Genomic DNA, 15,876 nt, shown 5'->3' on the forward strand with positions numbered 1-15,876 from the left:
ATTCAAATCCTAAATTTAAAAGTGCAAAATTTAAAATGAGTTGCTCGGTATTTTCTCCAGATGAGAGAATAGGAAGAAATGAGGAGAGAGGTCGATCAGCTCGTTGAGTGGTGCCACGACAACAACCTTGCGTTCAACATCAGCAAAACCGAGGAGATGATGGTGGATGTCAGGAGGGAGTCCGGGGAACACGACCCGGTCCTCATTGAGGGGCTCAGTGGTGGAGAGGGTCAGGAACTTCAAATTTCTGAGGGTCACCATTTCTGAGGATAGGTCCTGGAGCCTCCATGTTGATGCCATCACAAAGAAGGCTCGTCAGCCTCACTTTGTGAGGGGTCTGTGGAGATTCGGTCTGTTACAGAAGTCTCTCATAAACCTCTACAGGTGGACCATGGAGAGGTTTCTGGCCAGTTCCAACACTGCCTGGTACAGAGGCGCCAACTCTCAGGACAAGAATAAACTCCAAAGGGTTGTTAACTTGGCCTGTGACATCACGGGCACCAAATCTCACTCCATCAAGGACATCAACATGAAGTGGGGTCTTCAATGAGCAGCCTCTCTCCTCAAAGACCCCCCCCCCCACACCCCAGGCCAGGCCCTCTTCACTTTGCTACCATCGGGGGAAAGGGTCCAGGAGCCAAAAGATGAGCATAAGGACAGTTTCTTCCCCACTGACACCAGATTCTGGAATGACCCATGAACCAATGACACAGCCTGAGTTTTTGTGCACCGTTATTTTTACAGTAATGTTGTGAAATGGTTATAATATGAATGTTTACTCCATGATGTTGCCGCAAAACACCGAATTTCATGACTTGTTCATGACAATAAATCCTGATTCAGATTCTGAGGATAGTTCGGATGAATCTTCAGTGGCAAAGACCTACCTTTCACAGTTATAGTTTGCTGGTCACTTTGTTCCGAGTTGAAGACCAGCTCCGATACATCGATGTCGTAGCTGCAGCTGTAGTTTCCTGACTGCCTGCTCTGGATGTTGGCAATGGTGAAATTCACCACCTTTTTCTTCTCCGGGACCGGCAACGACAACAGGGACATTTTCTCACCATCCCTGTGCAGGAACACTTGTCTCCCCACATAGCCGGCTGGGATTTTGCACTGCACCGTCACATTCTCGCCTGGCATGTAGACACTTGGAGAGCGGAAGACGGCAATAGACGGTTGGAGGGGCTGGTCTGCTGGAGGAAGCAGAGGAGAAAGGGTAAGAACAGGTTGCGGAGCTGGGTCGATGCGGAGAAGAACGAAGCCAGTGCCTTTTGCAAAGTGAAACGTTAAGCAGGAGCATGTGGTCAAAGGCAGGATTTTCAGCCATGTTGGGCAGCAGAGAGATCTTGTTTCCCAATCCATAGGCCTGTCAATATCGCTACATAAGTTGATATCATCCGACTGCACGAGTACCAACTGACAACACGGCGTTCTCTGGTCCTCGGTGCAAAGCACACAGATACACCACCAGATGTAACACGTCTACAGGCAAACAATACACATGTGGGACATCTATACCAGCAGTTTTCAAACTGTTTCTTTCCACTCACAGACCACCTGAAGTAATCCCCAGGCCATCGGTGCTGTGTGATCAGTAAGGGGTTACTTAAAGTGGTCTGTGGGTGGGAAGAAAAAGATTGCGAACCACTGTAGCAAATGCTCCGAAAGGCTGGAAGGAATCAGCCGGTCTATTCAGCATCCAGATCTATTGCCGATGTGTCGGGCCTGAACCCTTCTTTGAGGAAAAATCAGAAAGGGCAGAAGCAGGAGATATCAAAAAGTCTCCGAACTCAAACCACGGGGGAGAAATGGAGGCCAATTAATTAGATACGATAAGGGACGAGGTGGGAATTTATCATGTCTGTACAAAAGGAATCAGGTACTGGAGAGATGATGTGGAAGAAGGGGGTGGGGGGACTTTAATGAAAGCCGGAGAAGTCGATGTTAATGCCGTCCGGCTGGAGGGTCCCTAATCAGAAGATGAGGTGTAGTTCCTCCAATTTGTGGGTGGTCTCAGTCCGGCAGAACATGAGACCATGGACGGACATGTCGGTAAGGGAGTGGGATGGAGAATTGAAATGGGGTGGCCTCTGGGAGAGCCATATCGGGACGGACAGGGGCTGGACAAAGCGACCTCCCAGTCCGTGCCCAGTCTCTCCGATGTAGAAGATACCACAGCAGGAGCACCGGACGCAGTCAACAATCCCTGCAGATTCACAAGGGAAATGTTGCTTCCCTTGGAAGGACTGTTTGGAGCCCAGTATGGTGCTGAGGGGAGGTGTGGACGCAAATGCGGCATCTCCTGCGGTCACGGTGGGTGGGGGGGTAGGTCCCAAATGGGGGGAGAGAGGAAAGGACAAGAGAGTCACGGAGGGAGCGGTCCCTGTGGAAGGTGGAGAGGGGAATGTGCCCAGTGGTGGGATCACGTAGTAGATGGGGGAAATGGCGGAGAAGGATGGGTAGAATGCGGGGTATTAGGTGAGGATGAGGAATCCTAACCGTGTTGTGTGTGGGGAGAGGAGGGGGCCAGATGGAGGATATGCAAGCGAGGGCTGAGTTAATGGTGGTAGAGGGAAACCCATGTTGCTTGAACAAGGAGGACGTCTCTGAAGATCCGGCGAGGAAGTCCACATCCTGGGTGCAGATGGGACGGAGGAGTTGAGAGGAATGGAACAGGGAGGGAAGAGGTGGAGTCGAGGTAGCTGAGGGAGTGGGTGAGTTTGTAGAAGATGTCCGTCGGGAGTTCGTCTCCTGAGATGGAAGCAGAGAGATCGAGGAAAGGGAGAGTGCTGTGCTCGGTTGTGGCGCTGAGGACCAGAGAAAGCCATTTTTGTCGGGTTATATTCGTGCAATTGGAGAATAATAAACTTGGCAGAGCCGATGGGGCTGTGACCCCCCCACCCCACCTGGTTTTTCCTGGTCCTATTCCGATCTGTGATGGGAGGAATTCCCAAGTGGCTTCCTTAACTTGTATGTTTTGAGGCAGATGTAGGTCACCATCTGGATTCTGCTCAGGCCAATGGTTTTCTCAAACTATGGCTTGTTTGAATGAAGGCCCTCACTTGATTCTTCTATTAAATTTGAAGCCACTTGGCATCCATTCATAGAATCCCTGAGAAGGCTGAGGACCTTGTGATATCTGCCTCTGAGAGTGACGTCAGAACATCATTCAAGAGGTGTCAGGCCCTGACAACATACCTGGTGGGCGACTGCACAAACCAACTGGCCAGAGTGTTGACGGGCACTTTGATCCTCTCGCTGCTGCAGCCTGAGGTTCCCACCTGCTTCAAAAGGGTCTCAATCATCCCGGTATCAGAGAAGAGCAGCATGAGCTGCCTCAATGATGACCTCCCAGTAGCACTGATGTCCACCATGATGAAATGCTTCGAGAGGCTGGTCGAGGCCAGAATGAACACTTACCTGTGGCACGTGTTTGTATGTGTATGGCTGTCCCTCCCCTTTTTGATTGTACCTGAGGTTTCCCGCCCACACCCCGCCCCCCAGACTCCTGTAATGAAGGCCATAACCCCTCCCCCAGAACTTGCTCAAGTCTCGGGGTCGGCAATGTGAGACTTGCCTTCAGTTTATGGGCATTAAAGCCTATCAGTTTGGTAACCTCTAGCTGTCAGGGTTATCAATAATGCATCAGTACCTAAGCAAAGATCTGGACCCACTGCAATTCGCCTATCATCACCATTGGTCCACGGCAGACACAGTATCTCTGGCTCTCCACTCAGCTCCGGATCACCTCCAATTCATATACACGACTGCTCCTCATTGACCACAGCTCGGCCTTCAACACCATTGTGCCCTCAGTGCCGGTCAACAAGCTCCAAACCCTGGGCCTCTGTACCCACCTCTGCAACTGGATCCTTGGCTTCCTCATTGGAGACCACAGTCAGTATCAATTGGAAACAACATCTCCTCCTCACTGACCATTAACACAGGTGCACCTCCCCCCCCACCACCCCCCCCAACCAAGGCTCCTTGCTTAACCCCACTGCTCTACTCATTATACACCCAGGACTGTGTGCGGCCTGGCACCATTCCAATGCTATCAAGTTTCCTGATGACACCACCAGACTCACAGATGGCAACGAGGAAAGGTACAGGAGGGAGATGGGATCAGCTCGTTGAGTGGTGTCACAATGACAACCTTCCTCTCAATGTCAGCAAAACCAAGGAGATGATTGTGGACTAGAGGAGGAAGTCAAGGGAACATGACCCAGTCATCATCGAATAGTGGAGAGGGTCAGGAACTTTGAATTCCTTGGGGTCAACGTCTCCGAGGATCTGTCCTGGAGCCATCGTGAGGTGTCTAAGGAGATTCGGTTCGTCACTAAAGACTCATAAACCTCTACAGATGGACCGCAGAGAGCATTCAGGCTGGTTATATCACTGCATGGTATGGAGATGCCAACTCTCAGAACAAGGATAAATTCCAGAGGGTTGTTAACTCACCCTGTGACATCACGGGGACCAGACTTCACTCCATCGACATGAGGCGGGGTCTTCAAAAAGCAGCCTCTATCCTCAAAGACCCGCCAGGCCAGGCCCTCTTCACTCTGCTACCATCGGGTGAAAAGGTCCAGGAGCCAAAAGACGAGCACAAGGACAGCTTCTTCCCCGCTGCCACCAGATTCCGGAATGATCCATGAACCAAAGGCACTGCCTGACTTTTCGTGCAGTTATTTAGTTTTTATATCGTAATATTGTGAGATGGTTATATTATGAATGTTTGCTCTATGATGCTACTGCAAGACACCGAATTTCATGACTTGTTCATGATATTAAAGCCTGATTCAGACTCTGAACATGGTATAAAGAACAAATAAAGGTGACTTGACTTGACTGAAAAAAGCAACAAGAAAAGCTAGATAGCCTTGGATCAGGGTTCATCAAACAGAAGAAGTCTGGTCCTCACCCAAAAGAGAAATTTAATGGTATCAAGATGGAGCAATAGGTCAAAGAAAAGGTTAGAAATTATATCATAAGAAACTATTGTTTGAAAGGATGGGAAGTTTCTTCAAATTTAACAGGCCATTTTGGCCCGTGAGTTCATGTCACCTATGTTGACCTGCACCCCTGGTACATTTCAAATGGTGGGAGATCACCAGAGTCCCCTGGGGTCAACCCACCTGGGAGATCATTCAACCTCCCTACAGTCTGGGATTCGAACCCCCATCCGGTCCCGATTACTGGTGCTGGAAGATTGTTGCGCTGACTGCTAGGTGAGAGACAAACTGGAGGTTAAGGGTGAAAGGGTGAAGGTGAGGGGAAACTTCTTCACACAGAGAGCGGCGGGAGTGTGGAAAGAGCTGAAGTGATGAATGCGGGCTCAACGTGAACATTTTAGAAGAAGTTGGATGGGGCCGTGGATGGGAGGCATACGAGCTGGGTGCAGGCCAGTGGGACGAGGCAGAAAAAAATAGTTCTGCACTGACTAGATGGGCCTAAGAGCCTCTTAAGGTGCTGTGAAGTTCCTAATTCTAATGAGGATAATCAGCCTGATTGAACAGACGGAGGGAGGGAAGGGCAGAGGAAGGATAACAGCCAAACAGGTAATGATTCTTTTCTCCAATTATGCATTATCCACTCCCCATCCCCATCACCACCATCGTAGGAGAGAGTCTTATCAATGGGAGGAAGTCAGAGCCGACAGTGCCACCCTTTGACAGAGGAATCAAATGTAATTTTGACTAAACTCAAACAGGCCATGGTTTGAGAAAACCATTGGACTACAGTAAGCGGAGTGGCAGTCCTTCCGTTTAAGAAGTATTTCTCTCTAAGGCATCAGTGCGGTAAAGGTCATCGTCCAATGAGCAGAAGCCAGACAATGACCTACATATGCTCCCAATACTCCAAAAAGGAGCAGTTACAGGATTTGGCTGTAGATCAATTGCAAGAATTGCTGATGGAGGACCAGAGATACCTTTCCAAAAGCAGACAGGACCAAAACATAGAGGTCAATGGAGCCACTTGTGAATGGCACTTGTCATGGTTTTCATTGGCTACATGGTGGAGCTCCGACCAATCTCATTGGCTGATCATGACAGGAAGATTGGGCAGCATGCAAGGGGTTCTGGGTAGGATCACTATCGGGAGGAGTGTCCAGCTGACAGCAGCCAATCACAGTACGACGCTGGTATACCATTTAGGAAACATACCAAAGGTACAAGAAAGATATCAGTAATATTGAAAGACCGCAGTGCTAGAAAGTTGCCCGGACTTTAGGGAAAGGTTAAACAGGTTGGGACTTTATTTCCTGGACTGTAGATGAATTAGGGGAGACTTGATAAAGGATGTTGCCTGGAATTCAGGAACTGAGTGACAAGGAAAGGTAAAGACAAGTTAAGAATTTATTCTCTGGAGTGCAGAAGAGTGAGGGGAGATTTGATAGAGGATGTTGCCTGGACTTCAGGAACTGAATAACAGGTAAAGGTTAAACAGGTTGGGCCTTTATTCCAAGGAGCGTAGAAGAATGAGGGGAGATTTGGTAAAGGATGTTACCTCGACTTCAGGAACTGAGTTGCAGGGAAAGAATAAACATGTTGGGACTTTATTCAGTGGAGTGTAAAAGAATGAGAAGAGATTTGACAGAGGATGGTGCCCAGACTTCAGGGACTGAGTTAAAGGGTAAGGTTAAACAGGTTGGAATATTATTCCCTGGAGTGTATAAAAATGAGGGGAGATTTGATAGAGGATGTTGCCCGGACTTTTGGAACTGAGTTACAGGAAGAAGTTAAACAGGTTAGGACTTTTTTCCCTGGAGCGTAGAAGAATGAAGGGAGATTTGATACAGAATCACAAGATTATGCGAGGTGTAGACAGGGTGAATGTCAGTCGGATTTTTCCACTGATGGGGGTGGTGTGATTTATGGGGGATATCAATATGATAGGTTATCGTTTTAAAGTGAAGGGGGAAAGGTATCGGGGGACGTTTTTCACAGAGATTCGGTGGGTGTGCAGAACATGGACTTGATCATGTATTTTAAGAATAAATTGGATAGATACATGGATGGAAGAGGCCTGGACCATTATCGAATGAGAGCAGGTCAGTGGGACTAGGGAGATGATGGTCGACTCAGACAAGAAGTTAGGAGGCCCAATCTGCAGGCATCTCTTCGAAGAAGGAGGATCTTTTCAGAGTGGAGGAACATCTTTCCATCTCCACCCCACCCCCCCATCCCCCCTCCATCGCCCCCCACTCCTCCCTGCCCATCTCCCGGGGTAGAAAAGTTTACCTGAGCAAGCAGCCTCCGCCCTGTAGTAGCCGAAGCATGTGCTGTCCGTCCAGGAGAGGGAAACACAGTTCCACAGGAGTGCCTCGGTCCCAAGGCAGTGGACGTAGTTCAGCTGTACCTTGTTGAGGCTGGCGGAGTAGCGGCCTTTGGCAGCGGCACTGCGGGCGAAGCCACACCCCAGTTGCCGGCACACCACCCTGGCCTCCGACAGGCGCCAGCCATTGCCGCAGACCTTGCCCCAGCTGCCGTTGTAGTAGACCTCCACCTCACCGTTGCACTCGTCATTGACGAGTCGGAGAGCCACGCCATCTGGTAGGAAAGACACGGCAAGTAGCGAAAAGATGATGTTTCACCCGCTCACGTCCAATGGGCACATGATTGCACATATTTTCATTATGTTTGCAGAAAGATTAGATGTCATATTAAAGATGGAATGTGTGGGGTCCATTTTGTGGATTATCATAATGTTAGGAGGATTTAAGTGGATCTTGCCTTGTGTCTTTGGGCTGTTATTCGATTCATATTTACAATATACACAGATAATTTTGTTTTGAGGCAGGGGGTTGGTTGGTAGAGAGAAAAGATATTTTTTTATTTCTTTTTGTTATTTGTCAAGGGGAGTTTAACTGCAGATCACAAATCATATCACAGCACAACATGATCACATCGGAGAAGTATAAAATATCTATAAGAGAATTTTTAATTTATTACTTGTGTTATTGTTATATTCAATATTAGTTTTGCACATAGTACAGTCCAACTCCGATTATCTGAAATCGGATTCTCTGAAATCCTTGTTTATCCGAAATTTTTCCGGGACCATAATGACCTGAGGACGTCGGGATCCCGGGGCTGGGGCGGGGGATGTCGGGCTCCTGGGGCTGGGGCGGAGAACTTTGGGCTCCTGGGGCAGGGGCGAGGACCTCGGGCTCCTGGGGCAGGGTCGGGGGATCTCGGCCTCCACCCGGGTACTCTGCAATCAGACGGCATTAATATCAACGTCTCCAATTTATGTTTATTCCATCTCCCGAGTCTCTGGCTTTCCTCATCCCTTTTGTCTCCTCTCCTCCAGCTCCCTGCCCCTTACTTCTCCTATCAGGCTAATGCCCTTTCCCCACATCTCTCTCCCTCCCTCTCTCGGCCTCCTTTCACCCAACTCCCCACCCCTTGCCTTCTCTCTCCAATCAGAGATCTACCATCTTGCCAATCACTTGACAAATTCTTTCTCTTCTCCTAGCTGTTACCTCAAACTAGTTGGGCTGTGCTCCTACATCACTCTGTGTGTGTGTGTGTGTGTGTGTGTGTGTGTGTGTGTGTGTGTGTGTGTGTGTGTGTGTGTGTGTGTGTGTGTGTGTGTGTGTGTGTGTGTGTGTGTGTGTGTGTGTGTGTGGTGTGTTTATTATATATGTATGTGTGAGTGATTTTGTGTGTGTATATGTGTACACACCCCCCACATACATGTGTGTGCACAGAGTAGGTATATAAGCCTTATTGTGTTTTCTGCACTGAACCACATTTCACGCCTACCTTCGACTGAGATGTTGAGGCCCTGGCTGAGGGACGAGTTGAAGTGAAGGCTCTCTGAGGAAACCACTTCGTACTTGCAGAGGTAACTTCCCTCGTTGCTCTTCCCAACACCAGTGATGTTAAACTCAACTTGGGCCGAGCGCTCGTCCGCCAGCTGTGAACTGATCACGTTGGCCTCGCTGTCTTTGAACAAGTGAAATATGCACTTGTTGTATCGCTCAGGGGCTTCGCAACGTAACGAGATATCTTGACCTGCCACAATGACGGTGGCAAGGTGAGAGTGCATCAGATGTGGTTGAGGCAGGAATTCTGAAATATATATACAAAGGCAGCATGGCTGCGTATTAGAAGAATGTGGGGGGGGGGGGTGAATCTTAGAGAGACATAAAATTATGAAGGGCATCAGTAAGATAAAGGTAGGTAAGATTTTTCCATTAGTGGGGGGTGGGGAGAACAGATCTAGGGGACATAGCCTCAAGATCCAGGGGAATGGATTTAGAACAGAGATGAGGAGGAACTGCTTTTCCCAGAGGGTGGGATTTGCTGCCCTTCGAAGGAGTGGAATCGACCTCAGTAAACAGATTTAAGATATCGTAGGGGAATTAACAGAAAAGGAAGGTTGGTGGAAATGGGCCCCCACCAGATTGGCCATCACCCCATCGGATTGCGGAGCAGGGATGACAGGCCGGGTGGCCGGTTCCCGCCTCCGCCTCCATCTATCTTTAGCAGAAGCAGGTCGGATGAAGGCACCCAGACACTCCCCAGAGAACCGAAAACAGCGGCACGGTTGGCACCGCTCTGTGGCGGCACCAGTAACCTAGGTTTGGAACCCGGTGCTGTCTGTAAGGTGCATTCTCACCGTGGGTCTTCCTCTGGGGGGGGGGCGGGGGGGCGGCAGGCTCCAGTTTCCTCCCACCGTTCGAGATGCACCGGGGGTTGCCATGGGCCTGTTACCATGCTGCATGGCTGAATTTGAAAATAAATTTTAAAAATTCAAAATTTCTGCCAGCATTACTGCAAAGTAACGGTAGGTGAAATGTAAAGGGAATGTCTCTAGATTGTGACAGGGCTCCTAAACCCATGGACAAGCAGAGGGAGCTGCAGATTCAGATCCTCAGAATTGGCCACACACTTAGACAGTCTTTGGGCTGAACATTGAATGCCCAAAGAGAGGGGGTCTAAAACTTTGATTAGGCTGCCCAAAGAGTATTTTGTTCAATTTCACTTACCATTAACTTGGGGCAGTCGATGCGTGGGAAAGAGCGCAGCAGAAAGATTTGAAACGCGGGGACTCTCAAACCTACGAAGCAATATTTGAGTCTCAATGTAGACAAGATGAAGGAGATGATCGTGGGCTTTTGGAGGACCAGGAACAACTGCTCTCCACTACACATCAACAACTCTTTTGGTGAGAAAGTGGAGAGCATCATGTTCCTTGGAATTCACTTAACGCGGACCCACTCAACATCTCCTCACTGGTCAGGAAGGCGCAACAGTGACCACACTTCCTGAGGAGACCCAAGCGGGCAAGGCTGCCGCCTGCCATTGTGTCACCCTCCTGCAGGAGCTCTATCGAGAGTGTCCTGGCCAGCTGCACCACAGTGTGGCACGGTTGCTGCAGAGAAACAGATTGGAGGTCAGCCCGTAGGGCCGTAGGAGTGGATCACTGGAGTCTCCCTCCCCCCTTGACGTGATCAACCGGGATCGTTGTCCAAAGAGTTTACACAAAATCATTGACAACCCCCTCTTCCACCCCTCCCCCCCCCCCCCCTCTGCACGCAGCATCGTTCTGCTGCTCCCATTGGAGAAGAGATACAGAAGGATCAGAGCCAGCACCGCCAGGCTGAGGAACAGTTTCTTCCCACGGGCAGTGAGAATGCTGAACGACCAAACAAACTGCTCACACTAACAAGTGGTTCTCAACCTTTTTCTTTCCACTCACACATCATCGGTGCTCTGTATCAGTAAGGGATTGCTTCAGGTGGTCTGTGGGTGCAAGTGAAGGTTGAGAATCACTGCTCTAGACCCAATTGTTACTGAAATATTTTGCTTGTGAAAAATGGTCATTGGCCTATTTCCTTTGGAACCAGGTACATCACAAGTCAATGAGGGACAATTAAAACAGTGGGTTTTCAAACTTTTTCTTCCCACCCACAGACCACCTGAAGTAATCCCTTACTATCACAGAGCCCCGATGGCAGTGGGATTACTTCAAGTGGTCTGTGAGTGGAAAGACTCTCAGATGTACAAAGCACTATTTATTTATTTAGATGGTGAGAATACTTATCCTGTATATGTATTGTTTGTCTGTATGTGTGTTATGTCTGGTTGTGGGTCTGTGTGTTTTGCACCGAGGACTGGAGACCACTGTTTCATCAGGTTGTACAACCAAAGGACAATAAACGTGACTTGCCTTGATTATCCATCCTTGTTTCAAATGTCAAAATCGACACCACATGCACCACCTACATTGGCAGCTTGTTACCATGCTCCCACTCCTCTATGGAAGAAGGCGTTCCCACTCCACCCAGGTCAGGAACCATCCACCCCGACCCACCCAGTTGTTACACCCAGTTGCTCATTTCCAAGCCCTGCATCATTGTTGAGTGAAGCCCTCCACCTCTCCGTCATACAAGCCCCCATACGGTCCTAGTAAGGTGGGGAAGAAGGAGGACCACAGCACTCTACACCACCCCCCCCCATCGGGTTTAGCAGTGGTGGTGATGGGGGTGAGCATTTGGACTTGGAGCGGATGCCAACCTACAGAAGACTACCCTCTCCCTTTCTCCCTCACGCCTCTCCCTCGCCCTCCACACCGGGGCCACCATTTTGCTTGGCACTCCAAGATGGTGCCGGATCCGGTGGAATCAGTAGCGAGGGGTGGGAGTGGGGACGTGTTACTTCCAGCAATACCCTGGGAGGGGGAGGGCAGTGAGGGAGGGAGGGAGCAGGCATTGTGAAAACATGCAGCAGAGCTGGGGGTGTCACTGCTGTCTTGAAACCACCAACTCGATCATCGCCGACTCGGGGAGCAAGCAAGAGGCATAATGATGCTTCATAAAGAAATAATATATATTCTTCAAATCATTTCTGCAACATAATCTGTATCAGTTGGCATCTAAGACACTTTTTGTCTGACTTGGCAGAATTTTGTTTTCAAAACAAAATCACACAATGGCATTTTAAATAGACAATCTATTAAAACTTATTCTCACAAACAAAAACAAAGTCCCTCCCTCCCTCTCCCCCCTTCCATACATTCAGATCTGTTCACCATTAGGGCTCACATATATATAGAGTGCAGATGGAGAAACACCATTTTTTTATGTACTATGTTTAATACCCTTTATTGTTCCTTTTAATTGGTAATTTTATCACCAACATCAAAGTACTCGAGCTGGCAGAGTCCGCAAGCATCGAATCCATGCTGCTGAAGACCTAACTGCGCTGGGTAGGTCACGTCTCCAGAATGGAGGACCATCGCCTTCCCAAGATCATGTTCTATGGCGAGCTCTCCACTGGCCACCGAGACAGAGGTGCACCAAAGAAGAGGTACAAGGACTGCTTAAAGAAATCTCTTGGTGCCTGCCACATTGACCACCGCCAGTGGGCTGATATCGCCTCAAACCGTGCATCTTGGCACCTCACAGTTCGGCGGGCAGCAACCTCCTTTGAAGAAGACCGCAGAGCCCACCTCACTGACAAAAGGCAAAAGAGGAAAAACCCAACACCCAACCCCAACCAACCAATTTTCCCTTGCAACCGCTGCAACCGTGCCTGCCTGTCCCGCATCGGACTTGTCAGTCACCAACGAGCCTACAGCAGACGTGGACAAATACCCCTCCATATATCTTTGCCCGCGAAGCCAAGCCAAAGAGAAGAAAATTTCTGTATCTGGGCCCTTCTGTGGTCCAGGTCTGGTTGCCAGACCTTCACAAAAGTGTCCTATTCATTCTTTAAGTTAGATGTGATTTTGTTCACCCACCCCCCGCCCCCCCACTGTGGGTAGACCCCCATTCATTTCCGCAGTTTATCGTGCCATGAGAAGAGGGGAGTCAGGCTTCTGACCGATCATGATGCATCCGCCCTTGCTGTTTTTATGCGTGAGTTTTGATATCTGGTCAATTTGTCACTTACTTCCATGAAGTGACCTGATCGGTGCAGCTCCGGGACGCCTGTGACTGTTATCCTGGCTAATTACTCCGCAGTTTCTCGCCAAAGTGGCCTCACTTTCACGCACGCCCACGCGGCCCCAAGTAGAAAATTTCCTGCCTCCACCCACACCTGAAAAATGTCTCTGAAATTTCCGCTTTGAACCAGTGTGACTGCCATGGGGTGAAATAAAATTACACTGAACCAGTCAGCATCTTGCATGGCATCACGCTGTCCTTCCACCAGTCCATCTGGCTTCTTTCAGAGATCACCATGCCCATGTCTGACTCCCATCTTTCCCTTGACCTCTCCAACCCCGGCTCTGGAGAACATCGTCCCTTTCTGTTACAAATTTTGGTGTGTTCCCCATCCAGACCGTTCGTTCCATTTCACTAATTTCAGGTGGGGTCAACGTTAGTCCCCATCACTCTCTGAAGAACAGTCAAAGCTGGAGAAAACAGAAGGAGGTCCCCTTGGCCACTTGGTATTTGTGTTTCAATTGTTCGAAGGGTTCCTTCCATGTCACAGTGCTTGTCAAACCACAAATGTAATATTCTACTGCCCACATTCGTAGACAATAACACATTTTTACACTTTTTTTCCTATGCATTAATTAATTTATTGCCACATTCTAATCATGTGTATTAGAAAGGGATTCTCTGTCTTCCTTTTTAGTGATTTGACCCTCCATTTATAGATAAAGTCCTTCATTTCCTCCTCCTCCATTAAATACATTCCTTTTTGAACTCCAGGCCATGGTGGGGTGGGGGGGTGTGGTGGTCTACAGTGAAGAAGGCTGTGAGAAATCCAGCCTGTGCAGCTGGGTAATATTTATTGAAATCTGGAAGTTGAAATCCTCCCAGCCCGTAGCCCCATGTCAGTTTTTTTCCAATGCGATTCCTGGGACCTTGTTTGCTGCCTAATAGTGTCGTTTAGTAGCAATGATCAAAAAAGGTATTGCAGTCTTTGACGCAGTGAACCCTTCTCAAAAAGGTATAAGGTATATTAAAGACTGCTGCATGGAAGGATCTCTTATGTCCTTTGGAGACTTGAAACACAAATACCGAGTGGCCAAGGGAACCTCCTTCTGTTTTCTCCAGCTTTGACCGTTTTTCAGAGAGTGATGGGGACTACCGTTGACCCCACCTGAAATTAGCGAAATAAAACAAACAATCTGGACGGGGAACACATCCAAATTTGTAACAGAAAGAGACGATGCTTTCCAGAGGAAAAGCACAAAAGCAGGGTTGGAGAGGTCAAGGGAATGACGGGAGCCCGATTTGGGCATTTAGTAAAGAAGTCTGTCAGACTGGTGTAAGGACAGCGTGATGTCATTTATAAATGCAAGATACGGACCGGTTCAGTGTAATTTTTTTAAAACACTGATTATATCTCACCCCACAGCAGTCACACTGGTCCAAAGCGGAAATTTCAGAGACATTTTTCAGATGTGGGGCAGAGGCAGGAACTTTTTTACTTGGGGCCGCGTAGGTGTGCGTAAAAGTGAGGCCACTTTGGCGAGAAACTGCGGAGTAATTAGCCAGGATGACGCGGTCACGGGTGTCCCGGAGCTGCACCAATCAGGTCATTTCATGGAAATAAGCGACAAATTGACCAGATATCAAAACTCACGTCTACAAACAGCACTAGCGGACACATCACAATCGCTCAGAAGCCCAACTCCCCTCTACTCATGGCACGAAGGACTGCAGAAATGAACAGGTGAGGGGGGGGAGGAAAATCACATCTAACTTAACGAATGAATAGGACACTTTTGTGAAGGTCTGGGAGCCAGACCTGGACCACAGAGGGGTCCAGATAAAGAAATTAAAAAGAACAAAAAAGGGTATTAAAAACCGTACATACAAAAACGCAGTTTCCCCAACTGAACTCTATATATACGTGAGCTCTGACGGTGAACAGATCTGTATGCATGGAAGGGGGGAGAGGGAGGGAGGGACTTTGTTTTTGTCTGTGAGAAAAAGTTTAATAGATTGTCTATTTAAAATGTCACTGTGTGTAATTTCTGAAAAAAAATAATGTATTCAAATGAAAAGAATATTTTGAAGAATGGGACTTCGATTAAAGTTCCTCCTAATGTCCCTTTAAACATTCTGCCTTAGCCTCGTGCCCCCTATTCCCCGATCTCAATGTGGGTGGGGGTGGGGTGAAAGGAACTCTGACTTGAGCTGCCCTCTCCTCTAATTTCATGTGCCCCCCCAATCACACCTCCCCTCCCAAGTTTTAACCACTGCAATTCAACGGGGAAGGGTGCCATCGAACGTGAGAACCCTGCACCACCTTGCAGGCTGTTTGGCCCTCGGCCTTGTGCAGCCTCCTATCCCCCTTTCTGTCCACGCCTCCCCAGGCCGATTCTACCCATGAGCCCCTCACTGGCTCCGCCTTGATCAGCCATTGAGGTTGGTGGCTGCTCCAGTCGACCGCAGCTAAAAGCCTGATAGTTCCACAACTCCCGTCCTCTGTGATTCTTGATGGAGCATCACCAACCATCAAAAAAGAACAAAACCCTCCCTACCCTGTAACCCGCTACCATCTACGTGCCTGACTAAGAGTTTCTTAAATGCCCCTAATGTTTCACCTTCCATCCCCGACAAGGCATTCCAGACACCCGTGACTCTCTGTGTGGAAAAAATACTCCAGACTCCTCCCCTAAACTTTCCTCCCTTCACTTTGAACAGCCAACCTCTTGTTGCTCCCGTCCTGGGGAAGCAGGTGCTGGCTGCCCACCTTCTCCATGCCCCTCAGAATCATGCAGACCTCCTTTCCCCCTCCCTCGCTCCAAAGAGAACAGACCTGGCTCTGCCAACCCAGTGTTGGAGGAAGTAAACCACGAAATTCTACGGACACCATGGTCGAAGTTAAAGTGGAGGAGCTCAGCAGCTCAAATGGGGTCTTTTTAAGTAGTGAAGGCAGAGCTACAGGCTTGAGT

At 48.9% G+C, this 15,876-nt stretch overlaps 1 protein-coding gene across 6 annotated transcripts in view; it reads right to left on the bottom strand.

Moving 5' to 3' along the window:
• LOC138758297 (scavenger receptor cysteine-rich domain-containing protein DMBT1-like) overlaps positions 1 to 15,876 on the bottom strand; it is a 141,159-nt gene that overhangs the window by 77,442 nt on the left and 47,841 nt on the right. For 5 of the 6 annotated variants that reach the window (XM_069927012.1, XM_069927011.1, XM_069927008.1 and 2 more), the window contains 3 exons: positions 8,775 to 9,083; positions 7,248 to 7,556; positions 888 to 1,196 (listed from right to left, as the gene is read on the bottom strand). In XM_069927012.1, the coding sequence (XP_069783113.1) occupies positions 888 to 1,196; positions 7,248 to 7,556; positions 8,775 to 9,083 (927 nt within the window). The remainder of the gene's footprint in view (positions 1 to 887; positions 1,197 to 7,247; positions 7,557 to 8,774; positions 9,084 to 15,876) is intronic. The other variant, XM_069927009.1, reaches the window with a different exon arrangement.

The sequence above is a fragment of the Narcine bancroftii genome, chromosome 3, assembly GCF_036971445.1.
Source record: "Narcine bancroftii isolate sNarBan1 chromosome 3, sNarBan1.hap1, whole genome shotgun sequence".
In the NCBI taxonomy this organism is placed as follows: Eukaryota; Metazoa; Chordata; class Chondrichthyes; order Torpediniformes; family Narcinidae; genus Narcine; species Narcine bancroftii.